The following is a 26,839-nucleotide window of genomic DNA, read 5'->3' on the forward strand; positions in this document are numbered from 1 at the left end:
TTTTTATGCATTCTTCTACAGGAAAATTCTAGGACAAGATTCTCTTTTGACAGCTAACGTTTTAAACATTTGGTAGCTAGGAGTGCCTGGGTGGCTCAGTCGGTTGAGCGTCAGACTCTTGGTTTCAGCTCAGGTCATGATCTCACAGGTTGGTGAGCTCCAGCCCCACATCAGACTCTGTGCTGATGGTGCAGAGCCTGCTCTTGGGATTCTTTCTCTCCCTCTCTATCTGCCCCTCCCACGCTTATGCTTGTTTGTGCATGCGTTCTCTCTCTCTCTCTCTCTCTCTCTCTCTCTCTCTCTCTCTCTCAATAAATAAATAAATAAATAAATAAATAAATAAACTTAACCAAAAAAAAAAAACAAAAAAACTTTAAACATTTAGGAGCTGGAAAACAACTTAACACCTTAAAGTTTGGAGTACTTTTATTTCTCATATTAACATTTTTAACTTTGTCCATATAATGAAGGGGAGAAAGTCCCAAGTGGTATGTTGACTCTGCTGGTAACTGGAGCTCATTTGAATTCAATGATTGGTCAAAGTATCATTGCTGAGAAGATGAAGGAATATGGCCACCTTTTCTCCCCTTTTTGCCTAATACAATATTTACTTAGAGGTGAATAATTGTGAGTTAATCAAATGAGTAACCTTTGAATACTTTTCTTGTTGTTGAACTTTCTGGAATTTGCCTTGAAATAGACATTGCCTCTCACTTGCAAATTACCCACTCAGATCTCTGCTTTGATATTTCATTTGGTTCATCTTATTCTTTGAATAGCCTTGGCTTCTGTTTATTCTCCTTCAAGTTTAGTATCAAGGTCAAAGGATGAAGCAAGCCCCACTTTTTTTTTTAAGGTACTATGGTACTTACTATCATCAGGAATCTTTTTAGCCACCTTCTAGGTACAGAAGTGGGTGCAGATATGGATGTACTTAAACTATGACTTCTGATAGGATGTCATCATCAGTAAGAAGATTCAGCCTTTCCTTTTTTCCACCTCAAGTAAGATCATGTGACTTCTCCCCCACTTTTTTTTATTCCATACAGGAAGAAATTTATAGGGGCGTCTGGGTGCCTCAGTTGGTTGAGCGTCCAGCTCTTGATTTTGGCTCAGGTCATGTGATATCACAGTTCGTGGGTTTGAGCCCCATGTTAGGCCCTGCGCTGACAGTTCAGAGCCTGCTTGGGATTCTCTCTGCCCCTGTCCTGCATGTGTGCTGTCTCTCTCTCAAATAAGTTTTTTAAAAAAAAAAAAAAAAAAAAAAGGAAGAAAGAAATTTACAAGGCATTAGTATCTATGTTATAGACTGTGTAGTTGGTCCTAAGTTGTATTTTAGTGTTGTTTCTGAGTCACTGTTACTCTGAACAGCTGTACTGGAAATTTTCTACCTGAGGACAAATGAGAAGATGAAAAGTATTTGGCTTCCATGCTCCCAATTTCAGGCATCCAGATGAATAGGGTATTGTGCACTCATGGAAACTTGTTAAATAGTGGGACTAGGAATGTGGAGTGGAGTGAGGTGAAAATGAATTCTAACTTATTTAGGCAATTCCATTTTGGGGAGAAAAAGGCATTTTTACACTAATGTAAATTCTTCAAAGTAGAACCTACAAAATTAGATGATTAGGGATAGGGAGTAACTGATGGTTTAGTAAAGGTTTGCTTTTTCTTTTTTCTGCTCTTTTCTTTTTTTTATACCCAAGCACTTAGAACTTAAAACTTTATCCAGATCAGTCGAGAGGGTGGAATGATTCTGGAACAAGCCTAATTTAACTTATTTTAAGGTTTCATTATGGAGGAAGGGCTGGTTTTGGCCAGATTCTACTCTCAAGTAACATGTATGCCATTTATTTATTTATTTATTTATACTTTATATTATGGGAATTTTCAAACATATTCAAAATTAAAGTGACTAAATGAAAATGAGATAAGTGAAATGAATCCATTTACCATCATCAGATTCGGTAATTATCAGCATGTGCTAGGCTTGTTTTACCTGTTTTCCCCCATGCCATACCTACCTATGTAAGTAATATAAATAGGCAACACATCAGTGGGTCTCTGTTTGAATTTAATATAACATTATATTAAACTATAATACTCTTAATAAAATTTCCTAATCTGTTTTTACTACAGCTTATCAGGAGGTGATTTCAGGGGATTTTCACAAGTTACCTTTGAGGAAACTTTTAGAGAAAATTTAAGGTCACCTGGTAGATTTTGAGAAACTTTCAGGAGCCACTTTTGTTTACTGTGTCTTTATTGCCGATTTTCCTAGAGCAGGTGTCAGCATTAATTATCATTGGACCTATCGCTCTCTAAATAGAAAATCTTTTTGATTCTCGTCACATTTCTCAGTAGCAGAACTTTTCCCTTGATATTGTTCAATGGAGTGCTAGCAAGGCTCACAGGGTGCAAAATTTAAAATGGTACTCACATTCAGGTGCCAGCTCCATACCTGCAGAAGCCTGAAAGTGGAGTGTCTCCTTAAGCTTGTGCCTTACTTGCCTTACTCTTGTTCTGGTCTTGTTTTACATACTCTTATTCAAATTATTTTTTGAGCTCTTCATGCTTGTTTTAGTGAAGAACTGAAAAGTTTGTGTTAAGATAGCCAACAGACACACATGCCTACCTTTGATCTCGAACCCATACTTTTCATCTCAATCGATGTCCTGCTTTTTGCCAAAAAGTATTACAACTGGCATTTAGACCACTGATTTTCCTTTTTTATCAGCTAGATCAAATACTGTTGATAGGAAACAGGTGAGTACATGAATGTAAGGTTTAATAGCTCAAACATCTGAGAGATTCCAAAGGATTCTGATGACCATACGTTCTTAGGAAAAGGGAAATTTAAACTTAAATGCATTCTATGCCAGATACATGCTTTTACTTACGATTTATTGCTTCGTTCTCTTATCTTCCCAATGCAGTAGAGGTTATTCCATGTTGAGATCAAGAAGTGTACACTCAGGAAATTATCCCAGAGTCCTACAGCTAGTGCTAATATAGCCAGGATTCTAACCTAGTTCTGAGTCCCAATACCCGTTATTGGTCACTGTCTTCATAGAGGTATGTCTACAATAGAATTTAAATGTGTGTATTCACACGTACACATTTAGAACTGTTTTATTGTTTCAAAATGGTTAAAATTTTGAATATATGAAGGCCTTTAATTATCTGAGACCTGTTTTACTGTGGAAATCCTCTCAAGCTCCTTACTCTGATACTTGAGTCCTCTTCTGCTCTGGAGGGTATTTTGTTGCACTGTTTTAGAAGTTGTTCCACACGGTGGCAGCACTGCACCAGAAAATACTAGAATCTCTTGCAAAAAAAAAAAAAAAAATTAACGTTTCCAGGGGGTTCTGCTTTAGTAATTTTCTTATAGCTCACTTCAGAAGGGCATCCTAAAGGTGAAAGCACCTGCAGAAATGACTTTGAAATCGGAGAGTAAAATGTTGATCAAGATCTGAATACTTTTGGGGTTATGTTGATTTCCAAGCTCATTCCTGGGAGTAGGGTACCTTGCTGCAAGTAATAGATTTGTTTTCATTTCTTGTCTTTCTGGGGGGGATCACACGTACTTCCTTTTCCTATAGTTATCCCATTTATAACAGTTAAAGCAGACTTTCAGTGAAATACTATTTGAAAGAGAAAAGACAGACTTTGAAGTAAAAAAATTCTCTTAAATTCTAGCTCAACGTCACTGAGTTTCTTCTTCTGTTGAATGAGGGGCGCCATTGTAGAAAGGTGTTAGGAGTATTTATTGAGCTGTGGTATAAAAAGTGCGTATTCAAGGGGCACCTGGGTGGCTCAGTTGCTTAAGCGTCCAACTTCAGCTCAGGTCGTGATCTCACGGTTCATGAGTTTGAGCCCCGCGTCAGGCTCTGTGCAGACAGCTCAGAGCCTGGAGCCTACTTCAGATTCTGTGTCTCCCTCTCTCTTTGCCCCTCCCCTGCTCACGCTCTGTCTCTCTCCCTCTCAAAAATAAATAAACATTAAAAAAAATTAAATAAAAAAAAGCACATATTCAAGTGCTTGGCTTATGGGAGCTCATGAGAATGATGGCTGCTGCTCCTGTAACTATGAAATAGACATTAGACAGGGTTAACGTTATTGCTACAATATTAACTTAAAAGGTCCTGGTGCCGTTGATAGCTGTACAGACTCATATAGTACAGTCTTTTCTGAGAGAATTAGAGCCAAACTTATTTTCAGATGCAGATTTTATTAATTCATTATTTTGAAAGCAAACCTGTATTCAGAATGAGCAACCACTTTGGAGCTACAGGAGAATAGCTCCCATGACTTCTTCATAGATGTCAGAATTTTTTTATTTTATTTTATTTTATTTTATTTTATTTTATTTTATTTTATTTTATTACATTTTATTACATTTTATTACATTTTATTACATTTTATTACATTTTATTACATTTTATTTTATTTTTGAGAGGCAGAGAGAGACAGAGCACAAGTGGGGGAGGGGCAGAGAGAGAAGGAGACACAGAATCCGAAGCAGGCTCCAGGCTTTGAGCTGTCAGCACAGAGCCCAACATGTGGCTTGAACTCACAAATCGTGAGATCATGACCTGAGCCGAAGTCAGGTGCTCAACTGACTGAGCCACCCAGGCGCGCCCACAGATGTCAGAATTTTTAGAATTTCCACCAAATGTATATTTACAAGAAAAAAAATGCACTTTTGGGTGATAGTGATTGTTTTGTAGCTTTTTTTCCGTACATTAGGATTTTCCCTCCTTTACTATGGTTTTTATTTTTTCCTCCAAGGCATTTGAGATACTCTGACTTCAGTTAGCATGTTCATGCTAGAGTCTGCCACTCCTGAGACTCCCAACAACCCCATCGCATGGTTTCTTTTGTTTGTGAACTCGGCTCTCCTGAGTCCCGTTGGCTTAGGACTTTGCCCCTTTAATGTCTTCTAAACCTTCTCCATTCTGCTTCCATCAGTCACCCTGAGAGCTGCCCTGGGAAGCCCCACTTCCCTCTGCTCTGTCCTCTCTGCCAAAGCACAAATTACTGAATAAGTAGGAAACCTATTTCTGTTTGATGAGTGTTCTGCACGAGCAGTATGTTCTCAGAATAGCCTCAGCTTGGCCCAGAATAGCCTTTAGCAAAAGTCCTGGTTAAAACTGCTAGCATCTTGGGGCACCTGGGTGGCTTGGTCAGTTAAGTGTCTGACTTTCAGTTTTGGCTCAGGTCGTGATCTCACAGTTTGGTGAGTTTGGGCCCCGCATCAGGCTCTGTGTTGACAGTGTGGAGCCTGCTTGGGATTCTCTCTTTCTCTCCCCTTCTCTGTCCTCTTCCCCTGCTCACAATGTGTCTGTCTCTCTAAATAAATAAATAAACAAACCAGTTAGCTTCTTTTAATTAGAAATTATTCTAGAAAGCTATCTTATAAAGAGGCCTTATAAAAATTTTATAAAGAGGCTTTAACTGGGTTCATTCACATATACCATGCAAGTGAAAGACAAACAGAACCCACATTCCAAGGATCGACATAGGATGAGAAGCCTCCAGTGATCCAGTGCCAGCTCACAGGTCAAAAGGCAGTCACGTCTTTTTGGTGACCATCACCAGCATGTAGAAGCAGCATGGTATTATGGCAGTGGATCTCAACTGGGAGCGATTTTGCTCCCCAGGGTACATTTGGCAATATCTAGGGCACTTTTCATTGTCACAGCTAACCGGAGGGATGTTGCTAGTATCGAGTGGGTAGAGTCCAGGGTTACTTCAGACATCCTGCAGTGTACAGGACAGCTCCCTAGAGCAACCAGTTATTCATCCCCAAATGTCAGTAGTGCTAAGTTTGCAAAAATTTGGATTATAGAAGTAATAGAAATAGCATATAACCACGTAGGGCCAGAGTGGCTGCTGTTTTGAGTCCTGGTGTGGCTGCTTAATAAAAATGTTGCCTTTAGCAAGTTATTTAAAATGAGCTTCAGTTTCCTTGTCTTTAAAAAGGTAATAATGCTTATTTTACCCAATTATTTTGAATATGAAGGAATAATTTAAAAATTTAAATAATGCCTGGGGCACCAGGGTGGCTCATCGGCTCAGGTCTTGATCTCAAGTTTCGTGAGTTCGAGCCCCGCATTAGGCTCTCTGCTGTCAGTGCAGAGCCCACTTGGGATCCTCTGTCTCCCTCTCTCTGCCCCTCCCCCACTTGTGCACACTCTCGTACTCTCACTCTCTCATTCTCTCCCAAAAATGAACAGTAGGGGCGCCTAGGTGGCTCAGTCAGTTAAGCATCCGACTGCAGTTCAGGTCAGGATCTCACAGTTTGCTTCCTGAGTTTGAGCCTTGTGTCGGGCTCTGTGCTGACAGCTCAGAGCCTAGAGCCTGCTTCAGATTCTGTGTCTCCCTCTCTCTCTGCCCCTTGCCTACTCATGCGTGCATGCACTCTCTCTCTCTCTATCTCAAAAATAAACATTAAAGTTTTATTTAAAAAAACATCAAAAAATTTTAAATAATGCCTGATATATAGCAAATATTTAATGAAACTGTAGCTATTGAGGAACAGACCTAACATTGCATACTTTCTGATTATTATAATTTCTATTTAGGCCTTAGAAAGTTGTGGTTTGTTGTCAGTCAGTCTGAGATGGTACGTATTGAAAAACTCAAGTCTCTAGATCATTTTGTAAATTTGAGGATTTTTATCAGAATATAAATGATGCCCTTGTGGGCTATGTTGTCTTTCAAAGATCAGTCTAGAGCACATAGAAAAACTTCATGACTTCACCTAATTTAGTATTTTCTATGATTTCTGTTATCCCTAAATGTATATTAATAAGTAGAGTTTTAAAGTACAATTTCATACGTAAGTAAAATGAGAAATACATAACGTTCTTCGTGTTAAAAGTCCATAAAGGAGTTCCGGAGCTGGTAGAATTTTAGGTGCATGTGAGAGTGCCTGTAGGTGGTAGGCACTTAATAAGAGTAATGTGGGAGGTAATATGTTCAGTCTGTCTGGGTTCCCCATGTGAGTAATGTTATATTTGGTACCAAAAGAGGAGCAATTTCTGCAGGAATGGAGTAAGTAGAATCATTAGAGGCTGCTTTGATATAAGGCCGATTGCCCAGCTCTTGAATCTCCCATTGGTTGATCTGAGTGTTGTTCTGTCTCTGCTTATAGAGGAAGTAAATGATTTTTGTTTCCTGTGTAATAAACTCTGGAAATCTTTCTGTGATTCTCACTTCTTTTTAAATCAGTTTTCTATCAGTTGTTACTAACTTATAGGTTATTTTTTTATTCTTTTTACATTTTTTTAAGTTTATTTATTTTGAGGGAGGGAGAGAGAAACCCAAGCAGGCTCCATGCAGAGCCTGATCTTACAACTGTGAGATCATAACCTGAGCCCAAATCACGAGTAGGACCCTTAACCAACTGAGCCATTCAAGTACCCCTGAGTTGTTGTTGTTGTTGTTCTTCTTCTTCTTCCTTTTTTTTTTTAATAAGCTCATTTGGGGGGATAATTTTAGAATAACAGAAAAGTTGCAAAGATAGTACAGAAAGTTCTCATATACTCTTCAGTCACTTTCACTTAATGTTAACACCTTACATAACCATGGCACATTTGTCAAAACTAAGAAATTAGCATTGGTACGTTATTATTAACTAAAGTACAGATTTTATTTGAATTTCACCTGTTTCAACACAAATGTCCTTTTGCTATTCTAGGATTCAATCCAAAATACCAAATTGTATTTAATCACTTCTTTTTATAAAGAGTTGACTCACTCTGTATGAAAGTGTCTCAAAAACAGAAAAGTGCTTTGTAATTATGAAATGGTATCTTTTCCTCTCCCCAGTACTGGATAGCATAGTGGTTAAGACTCAGACTCTTGAGCCAGACAGACTTGGGTTTGTATGCTGGTTCTATCATTTCTTGGCTCCCTGGACTTCTTTCCATCCTCATCTGCATAGTAGAGGTGATAAATAAAATTTTTCTCGTAGGGTTGTTGTGAACATTAAGGAGAGAGAGCTTGCAGAGCCCTTAATCCTGAACCTGGCAGAGAGAGCCCTCCATAATACAACTGCCATTTATGGTCCATATTGTATAGTCACTGTGCTGCTGGAGATTAATAAGTTTAAAGGGGTTGATTTTTCAATTGCACATTTATTCTTAAAAGATTTAGTTCTTTTGTATATGTTATTTATTTAAAAGCAGACATTGTTTTTAGGGTAATTCTGGGGGCAGCTTACCCACAAACGAAGCTAGGTCTGTTTACAGTGTTACTTACTACACCATTGCAGAATTACTTTTTTTTTTTTTTCAACGTTTTTTATTTATTTTTGGGACAGAGAGACAGAGCATGAACGGGGGAGGGGCAGAGAGAGAGGGAGACACAGAATCGGAAACAGGCTCCAGGCTCCGAGCCATCAGCCCAGAGCCCGACGCGGGGCTCGAACTCACGGACCGCGAGATCGTGACCTGACTGAAGTCGGACGCTTAACTGACTGCGCCACCCAGGCGCCCCCAGAATTACTTTTAAAAGTTAATTTTTCCAGGAAATCCCTTTAAAGCAGTTCATCAGCAACTTCTTAAAAAGTGGATCTGTTGTACATAGTAATACTGAAAGATCACAGCTCATTCCTTTCTCAGTGTTCCCTTCAGGATGATCTCAAGGCTTTTAATGTGGCAGGGGGTTACTTTGTTCTCATAGGGAGATAACTGGTATGGTCATACATTTTTGGTTTGTGTTGCAGCTTGCTCTAGTGTAATTTCAGGGTCTGTGGGCCCACTAACCCTGATTGTTAGGAGTGCCTTTTGTCTATTTGTAGATACCTATTTGTGATGTGAGGATATTTGCATTTTGTCAGACCATATCTTAAGCCACTTTAAGTAATGAATTCTATTGAGTCTTATTTGTGAATCTTAATTGTTACCATGTATACAGACTTCCTTGTCATCATGAGCTGTGTTGACTCAACCAGGCAGACGTGTTGACTCAAGTTCCTTATTCATGGGAAGATGAAGGGGGAAAAATGGCACATTTTAGGATGTAATACAGTTGGCATATTATCTATTGGCATTCTGGACAGTGTGTTGGGTAAAAGTATGAGCTCTAAGTTTTACTTATGTGGTGCCACATAGTCATTGTGTCCTTAAGGAGATGATCAGGACTGAAACATGCTTGGAAGAAATACATGTTGTCTTGTGCTTTCACATGTCAGTTGAAGCAACTCTATAAAGGAGAAAGCAAGATTATGTATATTTCAGCATAATAGATTTTGGTCAGTTATTATGCTTTCACTTGATTTCAGTCTTTAGGGGCACCAACCAAAAGGGTTGTAAATTGAACAGGAAAACTGAAGCATAAACCTGGATAGAGAGTATGTGACCTTGAAGGTCATTGCTGGAAATGGAAGTCCTCTAAATAGTACTTGAGTTAATAGGGAGAAGTCACGGTACTGGAAAGTGATGTCTTTCTTGGGTTCTGAGGCTATGGAAATGAAAGTGCAGGATGAAAGTCATTCAAAGGGACAGGGACATGTGTGAGAGATTTCTCATAAAGGAGCTTCTGTCTGTGACACTCCAGTCCCACAGGAGATCTGGATTTCGCTTCTAGATTTCTTTTTTTACAGAATCATTTTTATTTTAACCCTACCTGCAGCTCTAGCTTGTTCCTTTTAAAAAAAAAAATGAGGTCAAATTTATGTCCTTATAATTGATGCATATCAGATAGGGGTAGCTTATAAATCAAGATTTTATAGCTGGATAGTAAATCCTGCCTCTTTAAGTGCTGTCAGGATATGATTATCTCTGAAATATATGAAGTAGAAGAATACATTTTTCTCCTTGTATAAATCTCCTTGTGTAAAGGCATGTCACCTTTGCCTGGACATAATGCTTTGATTATATTATCCTCCCCCACCTCTGATGTTTCTTTCCATTTCTCCCAGCTGAAGTTCACAGCTCCTGGAAATTCTGCAAATGCTGAATGCAGAGTGATTATTAACTCAGAAACTGGAAGCAGACACAAACCTTGAGTTCATATTCGAGCACTATCCCTTGCTAGCTGTGTCAACTAAACAAGTCACTAACTTCTCTAAGTTGATTTATAAATTCATTTTTAAAGCCTGTTTCCTTATCTGTAATAGGTGGATTTTGATAGCTACTACCTCAGAGTTGCTGTGAGGATTAATGGCACATAGTAAGTGCTCAAAACATTTCAGTAGTTACTGTCTTTTTTTCTCTTTGCGCAGCCTTCTCTATTAGTATGGTATAAAGTAAGTTAAAACACAATTTGCTTACCTTAAAAAAAGCTCCGCTGGCTCCAAGGGTCCATAAGGAACTGTCACACTGAAGAGAAGTCTGTAGTTAAGGCAGAGAAAGATGTGTCTAGTATGGAGTGTGATTTTATATGTATCTATATGTTTTGTATATAAATGTGTATATGGATGTTTGTGTTTAATATCTGTATCTATAAAGTATACACATTACATTAGAGGGTGGGGTAGGGAGAAGTGTATAGTTGCGGTCATCCCAAGAAACACCATAATTGGGAGGCAAGATGAATAAAAAAATTTTTTTACACTATGTATGTGTTCCTTTGTAACCTATATGCCAACTTTTTATAAATCCACTAATGTACTGAGAAAACTCATTTAAGGAACCCTGTTTATAATTATATTTTTAAAGCAAAGCTTCTTTAGCAATTCCTTTCTAGGTTGTCTCGCTGGTTCAGTTGGCGGAGCATGCAACTCTTGATCTCAGGGTTGTGAGGTCAAGCCCCATGTTGGGTGTAGAGATTACTTAAAAATAAAATCTTAAAAAAATACAAAGGAAAAAAAAAGAAACTCCTTTCTTTTTTGGGAACTGTAGTTTTTTTTAAGATTATAGTTAAAAGGCTGTTCTCTTCCTGGCAGTGTTTCCTAAGAGAAGTGCCAGTTTTCCAGGGGAGAAATATTATGCATGTTAGTCTTAGTTCAAATTCAAAGTGATAGTTCAAGTGAAAGAGACGTAACCTTTGGGTTTTTTTTGTTTTGTTTTGTTTTTTTTAATGTTTATTTATTTTTGAGACAGAGCATGAACGGGGGAGGGTCAGAGAGAGAGGGAGACACAGAATCTGAAACAGGCTCCAGGCTCTGAGCAGTCAGCACAGAGCCCGACGCGGGGCTCGAACTCATGGACTGCAAGATCATGACCTGAGCCGAAGTCGGACGCTTAACCGACCGAGCCACCCAGGTGCCCCCTAACCTTTGTTTTAATACATGGGTATATTAAGGCAGTTACTCCAAGGGTTAGATTTTTTTTCTTTATTATGTTGAATTACTGTTTGGAGAAGTCTTTCTGGAAAGAGGAAGTAGATCTTAAATTCTAATCTGTTATTTTTAAAGTTTATTTTTACAAATAGACAATATATGTGCTGTGTAAATAGTACAAAATTCCAAACAAGCAGAGTATAAACATCAACAAGTGAATTGTCCTGTTACTGTAACCACCCAGCTGCTGTCCTGAAGTCAGTCTTTTTTCTCTGTCTACTTTAGAGTTGGTGTGACTAGCTTCAGTTTCCTTTAGAGTGGGAGAAATGTTGCTTAACGACCAGAAGACTACTACTCAGTCCCTACAGGCCCACCGTAGTATGTTTCTGAAATCATAACAGCCTGTGAAGATTAGGAGTTGAGAGTGGAAAGACAGAACAGAGGAACTTGGAGAAGTTTTAGAGGAACTGTGGAATTTTGTTATTGGGGATGCATTTTTCTCTAGTTGGCCATTGGCTCAGTGACTGTTCGGCAGTAATCTCTTTTCTCAATGCAGGCCTTTCTAAATGTAATCCTATAATCTGGTCTCTCTGGATCTTTTAATGAGATTTACTTTTCCCTATTTCCTTTTTTGTTTTAATGTGATAATGAGTGGAAATTGCCTTATTTTGCCACCAGAACCTATACTTCATTAGCCGCATTATACACTTGGTTTAATTTCCAATTGCCTATGATAATGACAGGGGAATTCTAATTGTTCGTTCTGTTCAGCATCCTTCTGTTCTCTTTCCTCCATTGCTTTTTTTGATTCCCTAAATTCTGACCTTTTCTTTTTCTACATTTCCTATTAACAGACTTTATATTTAACATGTAATTTTTCTAACTTCAAAAGGATTTAATAGCAAAAATGGTAAATTGTGGTAGGACATCTTATCTTGGACAGCTGGTAACCAAGATTGGGCATGTGTTGTCAGTAACAATTTGAAAACAGGCATTTGGTCTTCTGATATGACATTTTGATCCTTTATAATATAATGTCAATCCAAGTGTAGAATACATGGGAAATCTCTTTTCCCTGCATGTACAGCACCTGAGATGATGGAGAGGATTAGTATTTCACTCTTCATGCCTTTTGTTTTTCCCTAAATCCCATGCTTGATGATAGCAGACAAAAATTAAGTCAGAAAAGAACTTCATACCTGCTACCATGTGGTATGTGGGCTAGACAATTCTTCCTGATTTGTCTTAATAACAGTAAAATCATATCATATCCATAATCATACTTACAAGTGAGCCTTTGATTTTTCATCTTGGAATTTTGTAATCACTAAATTATAGCTGAAGAGGATTCCATTCATGGCATCATACCTTTTATGTAATTATGAATGTTGTCAGACTTACGTTATGTGATTAAAAAATCATGTTGTCTAGACATTTATATTCTAGGATAAATGCTGGGATAGCCCACAAACTACTCAGATAAGGTGGATGGTAAAATCAATAGCTGAGGGGCATAGTTCAGCGTCCGACTCTTGATCTCGGCTCAAGACATGATCTCACGGTTCGTGGGTTTGAGCCCCGCATCGGCCTCTGCACTGATGGCATGGAGCCTGCTTGGGATTCTGTCTCTCCGCCTCTCCCCTTTTTCTTGCTGGCAAAAGGATACAACTCTTAGTTTCTTAAGCTTTTAACAAGGGACTTCAGTGAGAACTAAGAATGAGTTGACGTTTGAACAATTTTAATATATATGACTGAAGCTGCTATCTCTTATCTCATTGATACTTAGAGAATATTTGGATTCAGTCTTTACCTTGCTTGTTTTTAGTAACACCTGGGAGCCTCACTGAAAAATGGGGTTATAGGGGTGCCTGGCTGGCTCTGTTGGTAGAGCATGCAACTCTTGATCTCAGGATTGTGAGTTTGAGCCCCACGTTGGCCATACAGATTACTTTTAAAAAATGTGGTTTTAGGAGCGCCTGGGTGTCTACATCAGTTGAGCATCCCACTTTGGCTCAGGTCATGATCTCGTGTTTCTTGAATTTGAGCCCTACATCGGGCTCTGTGCTGACAGCTCAGAGCCTAGAGCCTGCTTCAGATTCTGTGTGTCCCTCTGTCTATTCCCCTCACCTGTTTGCATTCTCTCTCTCTCTCAAAAATAAACAAACATTAAAAAAAAAAATTTTTTTAAAGTGTGGTTTTAAATTCACTTGTATAGGGCCATAGTATAGTTTCTTGTGTGTTTTTATTTTTGTGTGTTTTTGCAATTTTTAAAATACTTTTTTTTTTTTTTTCAACGTTTATTTATTTTTGGGACAGAGAGAGACAGAGCATGAACGGGGGAGGGGCAGAGAGAGAGGGAGACACAGAATCAGAAACAGGCTCCAGGCTCCGAGCCATCAGCCCGGAGCCTGACGCGGGGCTCGAACTCCCGGACCGCGAGATCGTGACCTGGCTGAAGTCGGACGCTTAACCGACTGCGCCACCCAGGCGCCCCTAAAATACTTTAAATATTCACTGGCTGTAGACTTATTAGTTATATCAGGAATAATCTGTAATTTTGATAAAGGTTCACTTTTTCTTGAAACTAGTATGGATTCCCAGATCTGTAAGTCAGGATACAAGTGTACTTTCTTATATTTGGTAACAATTTTTCATATGTGATACTGCCTGAAAAGGTTACATTTGAGGCACCATATTTCTTTGAGTCTGAGATGGCATTGATTATAAGATGTGCTATTTTTTGTATTACCTAGAAAGAAATGTATTTCCTATTAAACTAACATGTTTTTGGTTATTAAATGCATCTTAGTTTCAGAGATGTTGATGTGAAAAACTGTGCAACTTAATCTTGAAGAGTTATGGTAATAGTACCACCTTAAATTTGCATAAGGCTTTATAGAAAGCACATATGTATATCATATATCATCTGATTGAGCCTCAAACTAAAACTAATCTGTGAGGTGGATTAAATTATCCCCAATTTTCAGATGAGGAACATCTCCAGACATGATCAATAGTGAACTAGGGTTTCAAGCTCATAATTTCTTACTCTGAGACTCATGATATGATTGACAGTATCACCTCCCCACTCCCCCTTACATGCATACCCATACAGCTCTATAATTAGCCTAGATTTTTCTGTCCGTTGCCTGCCTAATGTACATGTTTTGTGTTTAAACTTCATTGATCTTATAACTGTTCATATGTCTTGATTGTATTGATAGTGTTGAATACTATTGAAATTGTTAATGTTCTAACAGTAAATCATGTGTGACTTGTGTGCCTGTCTGCTAATACGTGAATTGTTTTAATTCTGGGTTCCTGACCACTAAGAAGCTCTATATACCATCATTGGTGGTGTAATATGTTTTGAAAGCAGTCTATCTGTTTCTAGCTGACTGGGTAAAATGTTCAGGAATGGTTATGAGTTGAGATCTATGAAGTGGTCCAGAGAAGATTATTTATTTATAATTGTACTGTTCTTGGTAAATCAAGGTCATGTCTGTTTCTTTCCCAGGTGGTGGCTAATGCTGTAGCAGCATTATCTGAAATCAGTGAATCTCACCCAAACAGCAACCTACTCGATCTGAACCCACAGAACATTAATAAGCTGCTGACAGCCCTGAATGAATGCACTGAATGGGGCCAGATTTTCATCTTGGACTGCCTTTCTAATTACAACCCTAAAGATGACCGGGAAGCTCAGAGGTCAGTCTGTTTTCTTGGATAGTATCTGGGAGACTTGCCTGCTTGAATAAGTTCTGTCTATATTAGAATAAGGGTCTCTTATGTTGGCAGAGATCAGTGGCTTGTGGGGCAGATACTGCTATCCTCATGGTATTTTGTCACTGGATTTAGGAACATTATAGGTGGTGGAGTGAACCATGCACAAATAACTCTTCCTAAGGGATGTGTATTTTTCTTTTAATTAAAAAAATTTTTTATTTTAATGTTTATTTTTTGAGAGACAGAGACAGAGTGTGAGCAGGGGAGGGGCAGAGATAGAGAGGGCTTCACAGAATCTGAAGCAGGCTCCAGGCTCTGAGCTGTCAGCACAGAGGCTGGCATGGGGCTCAAACCCACAAGCTGTGAGATCATGACCTGAGCTGAAGTCAGACGCTTAACTGACTGAGTCACCCAGGTGCCCCGAGATGTGTATTTTCCATTTCTTGTTTGAATACTGTAGTTACCCTCTGCTGAAATCTCCCTCATCGTGGTTCCACATCTCCCATACAGCAGTTTCTGGCCATTTGGTACACAAAGGTTTTTGAGTGTCTCTCACCATAGTGACAAACTTTTCATTTTATGAGATACATAGTAAGTGGCTGGATACTAGTTACTAAGCTGAACTGTACCTATCATTCAGTAATAGAGAAAATGTATTCAAGTCTGCAAAATATGTGATGTCTTACATTAGATACGGAAATCACGTCAGTCTGAATTTAGAGAAGATTTTGGAAGGTGCACTTGGATTGTTGTGCTCAGCCCTTTACCAAGTTCACTGTTGTAAATTTTCTTTGACTATCACAAATTGACTACTAAATTTCGTATGCACCTACACACAGTTTACAGGATTGGCATTATCACCAATTTTTATTGAGTGTTTTGTGCATATAGGCACTATAGTAGGTGAAGTACTTCTGAAGAAATGGTGGCTCTTTGACATATTTTAATTATGTAGATAAGAACCTTCCTTGCCTGGATGAATCTCAAGCTACCATAATGTAAGTGCTCTTCACTTGTCTGGGAAATTGTTCCCTCTGGACCTGACTAAAACTCACCCTGATCGTTTCTTTCCATCCTCTAAAGTACAAGTATCTTATGGAAAGAACTTCATGTAAAATTTTATTTTTTGTTGATCATTGACATCTCACACTTCTTGTTCATTCACTTAGCAAGTATTTATTGAGGCTATGATGCCTGCCAGGCATTGTTATAGGCGCTGAGGATACACTGTCACCAGAATCGTAGTCCTCGTGGAACATTTATCCTGAGAGATGGTGCAGAAGTATATATTAATATAATATAATACAATGTAATGTAATGTAATATAATATAATATAATATAATATAATATAATATAATACATAAATCAGAGCCTGATAAGTACTAATGAGAAAGATAAAGTAGGGAGGAGATCTAAAAAAATGCTGGGCATTTGCGGACGAGGAATTGTGTTTTATCAAAGGGTGGTCAAGAAAGGCATTGCTGAGAAGGTGGCTTTTGTGTAAAGACCCAAGAGCTGAGGGAGGTCAGAGAGTCAGCCAATTAGATGTAGGAGGAAGGGAGAGGATCCCAACTTAATTACCTTGAATCCTTAACTGCATATAATCAGCTCACCTCACATGTTGACCAAGAACTATCAAAATTAGGTTGATTTTTGAAGAACCCTCAACAGATAATTAAATACTCAAGATTTAGTGAAGCCTTTAAGCATAGGTAGCAGGGGCTAGGAGAATGGGGGAAAGGTATGGGAGAATATTGCAGTGGTGTTCTGTAACTTACAAACTTTTTCAGAGATTTCCTTAATCATGAAGGCAAGGAGTTGAGTAGTTTTCCTGGTCAACTCCCTTCCTTCTGCATCATATAATGACACCTTCAGTCACAGATGGCTGGCATCTCTCACTATGAAGTAACTCTTAAAACTTAATTTGACATCCTATAAGTTGAGGAGAAATAGTCTGTGAGGCAGGAAGCCCTTATGGAATATGGGGAGACCGACGACCATAAAACAGGAAGGTAAGTGGTGTGAGCCTCAAGTATTTTGGGTATTGCTTAGTTTCCTTGCAGTTTGAGCATCCCTTATTGCTGGTTTCCTGAGGTCTTCTGATGTCTCTGCTCTGCCTGTAGTTTGCCTGTAGTTTGCTGCATTATAGGATCCCAGTTCTGTTTACACATAGAGCTTTGACTTTCCTGATTCTCTAGTTTCTCTTGATACTGGGGCTATGGTACTCTGACACATTACATCATGGACTGGATTGAACAAAGAAATTTTAATTCAAGATATTAATTTTCCTTTTTTCCCCTCAGCATCTGTGAGCGTGTGACTCCCCGGCTATCTCATGCCAACTCGGCAGTGGTGCTTTCAGCAGTAAAAGTCCTGATGAAGTTTCTGGAGTTGTTACCCAAGGACTCTGACTACTACAATATGCTGCTGAAGAAGTTGGCCCCTCCGCTTGTCACTTTGCTGTCTGGGGAGCCAGAGGTGCAGTACGTCGCCCTGAGGAATATCAATCTAATTGTCCAGAAAAGGTTGGGAAACCAAGAATTGGTGATTAAAGTGTTTGTGATTTTGAATTAAGCTCAATAATATCAATATTAGAGTGTTAAGTTTTATTGATTTTTATTTTTAAAAAGTGTTTATTTTTATTTTTTTAAAGATCACACTTTTTAAAAAAATTTTTTTAACGTTTATTTATTTTTGAGACAGAGAGAGACAGAGTATGAATGGGGGAGGATCAGAGAGAGAGGGAGACACAGAATCCGAAACAGGCTCCAGGCTCTGAGCTGTCAGCACAGAGCCCGATGCGGGGCTCGAGCTCATGAGCAGTGAGATCATGACCTGAGCCGAAGTCGGATGCTTAACCGACCGAGCCACCCAGGCACCCCTATTTATTTATTTTTGAGAGAGAGTATGTGTGCGGGGGGGGGGGGGGGGGCAGAGAGAAAGGGAGAGAGAGAATCCCAAGCAGGCTCCACGCTGTCAACTCAGAGCCCAGCACAGGGCTTGATCCCATGAACTGTGAGGTCACGACCTGATCTGATATCAAGAGTCGAATGTCAACTGATGGAGCCACCCAGGCGCCCCTAAGTTGTTGCTGCTGCTGTTGTTGTTTTAATGTTTATTTTTGATAGAGCACAAGCGGGGCGGGGAGGGGCAGAGAGAGAGAGAGATGGAGACAGAATCTGAGGCAAGCTCCAGGCTCTGAGCTGTCAGCACAGAGCCGGATATGGCCCTCAAACCCACAAACTGTGACATCGTGACCTGGGCCAAAGTTGGATGCTTAACCAGCTGAGCCACCCAGGCACCCCCCCTCCCCCCCACTAAGTTCTTTTTAATGTATGGAAATGAAAATGTTGAATGGCAAGCAGCTTGTCCAGGGTGAGGAGGCTAATAGTTGTTTTTGGAGTGTCCCTGTGATAAATACATAGTGCTGCTCTCCAATGTAGTTTGTTTTCTGAAGGGCCTCTTAATAGTATACCAGCTTGTGCCTGCTTCATACAGTTCAGGCTGTAGTTTAGAGCCAGATTGTTCTTCCAGCAGTTCTTAGCAGTATGTACCCTAACCCTTAAAAAATTTCTACCAAAAGGGGAATTGGTTAGAGGGATGTACAGGAAGTTTGTGAGGTTTTGGGGATGGGGAGGAGTGAATAGAGAGCAGAGAGACACAGATTAGATATTAATACAGACTTAAAAGAACATGTCAATATATGCCTCGCCTTCCTTATCTTGTGTTTCTGTGTACCGCAGGCCTGAAATCTTGAAGCAGGAAATCAAAGTCTTCTTTGTGAAGTACAATGATCCCATCTATGTTAAACTAGAGAAATTGGACATCATGATTCGTTTGGCATCCCAAGCCAACATTGCTCAGGTCAGACGTAAAGCAGACTCAGGTTTATAAATCACGTAGATCTTAAGGTCTGGCCTTCAGAAAAAGCAAGGCCATGAAATTGCTTTTTGAGAATCCTTAATGATTTTCTACTTCCTGGATTTTTAACAGGTTCTGGCAGAATTAAAGGAATATGCCACAGAGGTGGATGTTGACTTTGTTCGCAAAGCTGTGCGGGCCATTGGGCGGTGTGCCATCAAAGTGGAGGCAAGTGTCTAGTGTAGTTGTGATCACATTACAGGATTCAGAGTGTTCTCTTCACTCCTTTCTTTAAAATGGGTTTCTTAAGTTTATTAAAATAATAAAGCACATAGGTAAAATTCCCAGAGGGAATCATTTTTATCTCTTTGTAGTTTCAGTTATTTTGACTACTCCCATGTTTCTAAATAATATGCTAATGGTATTTATTGATTTACCAGTTATACACATTATCTGTTAACTTTGTGCTGTAAGTACCATTCTTCATGTACCCCACCGTTCCTACTTGAACCATCCTATTCTCCAATACTTATATCATGAGGTTTTTTGCTCCTGTATTGATTATCTTTGTAAATTGAGATAATATGCCTTCATTTGTTTTTCTATTGACTAAAAGTTAGAAAACTCACCGTGCATATTATGACCAAATATTTAGGGCCAGTAGAATACAAATGATTGTATTTTCTTTCCTGTAGAGACTTTTATTTTTTCTGGAGTTTCTATAATGGCCTTTCTTTTTTTCTTGCATTATATGTCTTCATTGCATCCCTGTCTTCTTCCATCCAAACTTTTCAAGCATAGTATCAAATGTGTGTAAGCCTTTTTTTGTCCTAATCCCTTGTCTCTTCAGTCCTCTGTCCTCTCACTTGCCCCAGTCTGGCTTACTGCTTTTTTGGCCTTTGCACAGCCATCATTCCATATAGCTTCTCTTCATAGCTCCTTGTTGTTATTAGTCTTCTTTAATAGCATTCCTTTTTGTGTGATTGCCGTAGCTTCTTGAGTCTCTGACAATATGAATTACAGTGTTTTGTTTCTGCAGTTTAAATTTAATTGTCTGGAGTATTGTATGGTGACCGTTGCAGGTCTATATATAATTTTTTGATTGAGGTATATACCATGCTTATAGTAATTTACAGCCCATTTAAATTGTTTAAGAATGAGATAACAGAAAAGATCATTAGGACTTCTGTGAGCACAGGCAGGGCTGCTGACCAACAGGTTTCTGCTTTAGGGCAGGGAGTTGATTTTTACTTGGAAGTCCTCTGAAAGAGCCTCTCTGTGACCCGAGAGGGGGGATTGATTTTTAGCTTGGTTGCAGCCTTCCAGTAGGTGTTAATGGGCTATAGCTTATATTGCTCTCCATATTGTCCTCCCATTTGTTTTTCATCATTCAGGAATTTGTTGAAATTAATGAAAACGTCTGTTTGCTATGATGTAGTGGATTCAGAACTCCGTATTTGTTCTTGCTACTTGACTCTATGCAGTTCTGCTTAGAGTCAGAGGATTGGACCATCTGATTTCTCAAGGATACTAAAATAATTTGCACAGTATGTCCAGTGCTTCATGGGAACAGAAGGAAACAGATGCTGTGTCAGAGAAGCATCTATGAAAGCCACATTCCTAATTAGCCTTCCTTTTATTAAGACAGTGCTGCTTTGTGCAGTTACCATTGATAAATCATTTAACCAGAAGTTAATTACTTCTGGTTCTGATCGCTTAGTTCAGATATTTAATACATTCTGTTACTCCACTGAGAAATAGGAAGTCTACTTATTGGATCTTGATACATCTCTTTTGTCACCATTCTTCACATTCTTTTCTTACTGAAGTATAGCCACCCACTTACTATTAGATAATTTTCGGAGATTTTGGTAGCATTAAGAGTCATTTTGTGCCTTTCATTGCCAGTCTGTCATCACCTTATTCACTTCTTTTGCAAAGCTCTAGAGTCATACAAAATTATCTCTCATTCCAAAGTTAAAAGAGATTTTCTATCACTGAAATTACTAGAAAGTGTTCTCCATCTGTATTCCTAGAGGCTGTTAATGCCATGTATTGTGACTAATGGGAAAGTAGTCCATAATCTGGAAGGGATAAACTTCTGATGGCTTTCACTTCTTCCTTTGATTTGGGATGCCCAGGTAGGAATATGAGAGCATGTGAGGAATGAACTTTGGAAACGTAAGATCAGCCTTCTAGCAAGTGCTCTCTTATCTCAGGTTGCCTGGATTTGCTGGAGCACTTTTTCTAGACCTGATTCGGTCACGAAGGTTATCGGTTGGAAAGAGGTGCCTAGCCCAAACACACTTATTAGGGCCAGAGAAGAAATGATGGTCTGTTTCTAATAAAGCATTCACGGGAAGGGGGAAGAACCAGTGAGGGAATTATAATAGACTTTCTGTATAGCCTCTGAACCAAGCTGCTGCTTGCATTCAAGAATGCTGCTGCATTCTCTCAGGGCCTCTTACCTTTTTTAATGTGTAGTTGGTTTCAGAGATATGACAAATGAAAAATAAATGAATATTAGTTTAATGCTAAGCTGCGAGAGAAGGGCCTACCTAGCAAGTTTAGGGTGTCTTTAAGAGTTTGAGTTGTATTTTTATAACTGTAAAGATAAGTGTTTCTATGTTGCTGTAAGTATTCTGAAGTGAAAAAATATGTATAATTTTGTTATTAAGTTGGTTAGGATAAAGATTAAGCAGTAAGCTGCTCAATCAATAAGTAGCATTAGAAAGGCAGTCCAATAGTACTGTTTTTTTCCATAACTTTTGCCTATCTTTTGCCTGATTTTTTAGTAGATTTTACTTCACTCCTCCCCCAGCTTTATTGGGGTGTGATTGACAAAGTTATATGTATTTACAGGGTATACCTGTTTCTTCAAGGAAGAGATAAACCCCTGGTCTTTCTTAGTCAATTGATTTTATTTGTTTCAGAGAGATTAAGGCACTGAGTTCTCACTTCCCAGTCTTCTGTTCTGTGGTGTTTACTACAGATCAGGGTAAGATACTGATATGTGTCTCATCCCTTAATTTAAAAACAAATTATTTTTCCTGCTAGGAAAACCATATGTGTTTGCTACATAAAATTATATAAGCTAATTTAAATGAAAATAAAACACTGTTTTCTCCTACCCCTGTTCTACCCTCCCAGAGATGATATGGACATGATTTTAAATCTTTGTCTATATAGTCTTTCATACACCAGTGTACTTTTTACAAAAATGAGATGATTCTAAAAATTGCTATTTACTTTTGTGGTCTGCCTTTTTTATTGAATTAGGCATGGACATTTTTCTGTGTTATTAGCATTTTATATCCTTTTTAGTGGATTATAGACATGATCTGTGATTGCTTCTAATTTATTTAGCCTTTCTCTTATTGTAAGACCTTAAAGTTCCTGCTCTTTTTCCAAATAATGACATAAAGAGGACCTTATAACCAAGTTCCTGATCTCTAGTGGAGGTGAACATTGTTTCATTTATTAGCCATTTGGAATCACTTGTTCATGTCCTGTGCACCTTTTTCCAATCAGTTATCTTTTCCACAATGATTTTTTTAAAATCTCTTATAATTAAAGATATTAATCCTTCACTTTGTAGCAGTTGTTTTCCCAATTTGTTTTCCTTTTTTTTTTTTTTTTTTTTAAACTTGATTTTTTTTTTTTTTAATTTTTTTTTTCAACGTTTATTTATTTTTGGGACAGAGAGAGACAGAGCATGAACGGGGGAGGGGCAGAGAGAGAGGGAGACACAGAATCGGAAACAGGCTCCAGGCTCTGAGCCATCAGCCCAGAGCCCGACGCGGGGCTCGAACTCAGGGACCGCGAGATCGTGACCTGGCTGAAGTCGGACGCTTAACCGACTGCGCCACCCAGGCGCCCCTTGTTTTCCTTTTGATTTCATTTGAAGTTGCGATTCACAGAAGTTTACGTTTCCTTGTGTAGTGAGTTCTGTTTTGTTGTCAGGGGTTCTTTAGTGGTACACCTAGAAGATTGTGCTTCACCTCAAACTTCTATAAAACCCACTGTTATTTTCTACTTTTATGGCAAAGATTTTATTTTTTACATTTAACAATATTTTCAATAATTAAAACAGAAAGAATTTTGGTGAAAAATATGAGGGTGAGGATCAAACACCAGACCAAACCATCTTTTCCTTACTGGTAGGAAATGTTGTCTTATACTAAATTTTATAAGTGTATATTCTGTATTTCTCTGTTTCTGGACTTTTTTTATCCGAACAGTGATTGGATGTTTAATCTTGTTCTTCTGCCATACTGCTTTAATGGTAGGTGTTTTGTGTTTTCCTCTTTAATCAAAAGCAATATGGTTGAGATGACAATTTGCTCAAAAATTACTGTTCCAGAGGCGCCTGGGTGGCTCAGTCAGTTAAGTGTCCAACTTTGGCTTAGGTCGTGATCTTACAGTTGGTGGATTTGAGCCCCGCGTTGGGCTCTGTGCTGATGGTTCAGGGCCTGGAGCCTTCTTCAGATTCTGTGTCTCCCTCTCTCTCTGTTCCTCCGCCGCTCGCTCTCTCTCTCTCTCTCTCTTTCTCTCTCTCAGAAATAAAGATTAAAAAAAGTTACTGTTCCAGACTTAAATATTTCTCAGATATTGATGCATCATGGGAAATAGCCTTTTGTCTTTATTATAATAATGATACAAAGGGCTCACTAAATGTTAACTTCATATCAAACTCTGTGTTAAACACTTCATTTATGTTATTTATGATAATTAAAAAAATTTTTAATGTTTATTTTTGAGAGAGAGAGACAGAGAGAATGAGTGGTGGAGGATCGGAGAGAGAGGGAGACACGGAATCTGAAGCAGGCCCCAGGCTCCGAGCTGTCAGCACAGAGCCTGACTCAGGGATCGAACCCATGAACCGTGAGATCATGACCTGAGCCGAAGTCAGACACTTAACCAACTGAGCCACCCAGGCGCCCCAATGTTATTTATGATAATTTAGAACTTACAGCAGTCTATATCCTACATACTCTATAATTTATCACAACTTATATGTGGTAAATTTTTCTAATTTTGCTGTTGCAGTAACCACACAGGAATTACTGGCTGAAAAGGAATAAAATAGAATCCAAAAATGGAAAAAATACATAAAAGATGGCAGAATCATTTCATGGTGCAACAGAATCATCATATAGCCTCAAGATGCAGTTTTGTTTTTATTAAATTGCTTGGAGTGGTTTAACTTCGTACCTTTAAAAGATTATATTCCAAAGTTTTCAGGCATACACTAAAGGGAAATTGATTAATGAGCTGTCGTGTACACATCATCCATTTTGAACAAGTATCAACATGTTGCTGTTTTTATCTTCTCCCTTACTCTTCAAGGGAATGAAGTGCTATTGTATTTTTGTTTTTTAAGTAGGCTTCACGCCCAGCACAGAGCCCAACCTTGAACTCACAACCCTGAGATCATGACCTGAGCTGAGATCAAGAGTCAGACACCTGGGGCACCTGGGTGGCTCAGTCGGTTAAGCGTCTGACTTGGGCTCAGGTCATGATATTGTGGTTCGTGGGTTTGAGCTCTGCGTCAGGCTCTGTGCTGACAGCTCGGAACCTGGAGCCTGCTTCAGACCCTGTCTTCCTCCCCCTGTGCTCCTCCCCCACTCATGCTCTGTTTCTCTCTCTCAAAAATAAACAAACATTAAAAAAAATAATAATAATAATAAAATAGGCCCCTAACCAACTGAGCCACTCAGGTGCCCCAGTGCTACTGTATTTTTTTTTTTTTAATTTTTTTATTCTTTCTTTATTTTTGAGAGAGAGACAGATTGCGAGTGGAGGAGGAACCGAGAGGGAGGGAGACACAGAATCCAAAGCGGGATCCAGGCTCTGAGCTGTCAGCACAGAGCCCACCATGGGGCTGAGTCCCAAAGATCAGGAAGCTGAGCCAAAGTCGGATGCCCAACCGACTGAGCCACCCAGGTGCCCCAAGTGCTATTGTATTTTAATGCAGATCCCAGATATGATCTTACGAAAGTAGTCCAATGTGTATATCTAATAGAGTATGTCCCTAAAAAAATACATTGTCATGATACCATTACTATACCCAACAACTAACAATAATCCTTTATCTCATTGAATACCCAGAACATGTTCAATTTTCCCTAGTTGTCTTTTTATAGTTGGCTTGTTCAAATCAAAATCTAAAGAAGATTCACATGTTGCATTTGGTTACTATGTTTCTTAAGTCTTACTTCCTTGAGGTGCCATGTATTGAAGTGATTATATCATTAGGTTTATACAGTTTTCCAGAGTCTGGATTTTGCTGGTGTAGTTTAGTGATGTTGTTTATCTCATTCTGTCATCCCCTGTAAATAATTATATCTAGAGGGTTGGTAATGTTCATGTTCAGTGTTAGGCAAAAGTATCTCTTTTGATGCTGTGTACTTTCTATTGCATCTTATCAAGAGGCATCTAATGGAGTGACCCATCAGAGTGCATCATGAGATATGATAAATTAGGCTTTGATTTTTAGGGTCTCTTGTCCGAAACCTTTCCCTTTTTAAAAACTATGACCTAGGGATGCCTGGGTGGCTCAGCAGGTTAAGCATCCAACTTCGGCTCAGGTCATGATCTCACAGTTCGTGGGTTCGAACCCCACGTCGGGCTCTGTGCTGTCAGTTCAGAGCCTGGAGCCTGCTTCGGATTCTGTGTCTCCCTCGCTCTCTGCCCCTCCCCCACTCATGCTCTGTCTCTATCAAAAAATAAATAAATGCTAAAAAAATTTTAAAAAACTATGACCTAGAGTTTCAGTACATTAGTTTTATCACTTGTATTCTCCCATATTCCCTTCATTAATAAAAGGTTAATAGATCCAATTCTATTTTATAGATGAACTAAAGGCTGTGGAAACTTGCAGTTTATCTGAGGCCATAGACTTTCAGTTATATAGTTCAAAAGATGGCAAATTTTCCTTAAGAGTTTTTTGAGCCACAGATAACTTTGAAAATATAATGAAAGCTATGAATCCTCTCCCTGGAAAATATGCTTATATGCACATATGCAATTTGGCAGTTTCATTTCAGGAAGTTTGTTTTATTGGTTGATTTTAATTTTAAGTAATCTGTACACTCAGCATGGGCCTTGAACTCATTACCCTGAGATCAAGAGTTGCATGCTCCTCCTCTAGCTGAGCCAGCCAGGCACCCCTCATTTCAAGAGGTTTAAAGCCATGAACTCCAGATAAAGATCTACCTTGGCTTATTCTTTCCTCCTACCTTGACATATTCTTTCTTCTCATTTCTATTCTCTTGGCTATCCAAGATGATACAACTATCATTTGATCCAACTCATTTGTCAAGTATATTTTTGCAATGAATAAAATTTGGGGTTTATCTGGAAATTCTGTGTATCTCCATCAGATAGCCTAGCCTGTAGGGTAGCTTGGTCAAATTAGGTGCCTGATCTTTTAGTTTAGCTTAGTTGGTGCACATGTATGTCACAAAGCTATTTTTATATTGAGGTTGCATTATTGGAGAGATCGTCTGACTTGTCATTTATTGTGTTCCTCTTCATAGCAATCTGCAGAGCGCTGTGTGAGCACATTGCTTGATCTCATCCAGACCAAAGTGAATTATGTGGTCCAAGAGGCAATTGTTGTCATCAGGGACATCTTTCGGAAATACCCCAACAAGTATGTACAAGTACTTCTACCCTCTTCTTCCAACCATATAGGCAATGTGTAAGGCACTTAGAAATTGGCTAGGTATAAATTATTCTTTGTAATGTAACTGGTCATAATAGGATATTTTGTTAAAAATCCTATTAAAATGGATACCTTATGAAAAATAACTTTTGTTTATTTAAAATTTTTTTAATGTTCATTTTTGAGAGACAGAGAGAGAGGGAGACCAAATCTGAAGCAGGCTCCAGGCTCAACACAGAGCCCGATGCGGGGCTCAAACTCACAAACCATGCGATCATGACTTGATCTGAAGTCAGATGCTTAACCGACTGAGCCACCCAGGCGCCCCGAGCCTGTGCATTCTCTTAAC

At 38.9% G+C, this 26,839-nt stretch overlaps 1 protein-coding gene across 3 annotated transcripts in view; it reads left to right on the forward strand.

The window, feature by feature from the left end:
• AP2B1 (adaptor related protein complex 2 subunit beta 1) overlaps nt 1–26,839 on the forward strand; it is a 129,357-nt gene that overhangs the window by 21,216 nt on the left and 81,302 nt on the right. For all 3 annotated transcript variants that reach the window (XM_030296903.2, XM_030296905.1, XM_030296904.1), the window contains exons 6-10: nt 14,751–14,941; nt 17,264–17,485; nt 18,704–18,824; nt 18,954–19,049; nt 26,363–26,478. In XM_030296903.2, the coding sequence (XP_030152763.1) occupies nt 14,751–14,941; nt 17,264–17,485; nt 18,704–18,824; nt 18,954–19,049; nt 26,363–26,478 (746 nt within the window). The remainder of the gene's footprint in view (nt 1–14,750; nt 14,942–17,263; nt 17,486–18,703; nt 18,825–18,953; nt 19,050–26,362; nt 26,479–26,839) is intronic.

Source organism: Lynx canadensis, chromosome E1 (assembly GCF_007474595.2).
Source record: "Lynx canadensis isolate LIC74 chromosome E1, mLynCan4.pri.v2, whole genome shotgun sequence".
In the NCBI taxonomy this organism is placed as follows: domain Eukaryota; kingdom Metazoa; phylum Chordata; class Mammalia; order Carnivora; family Felidae; genus Lynx; species Lynx canadensis.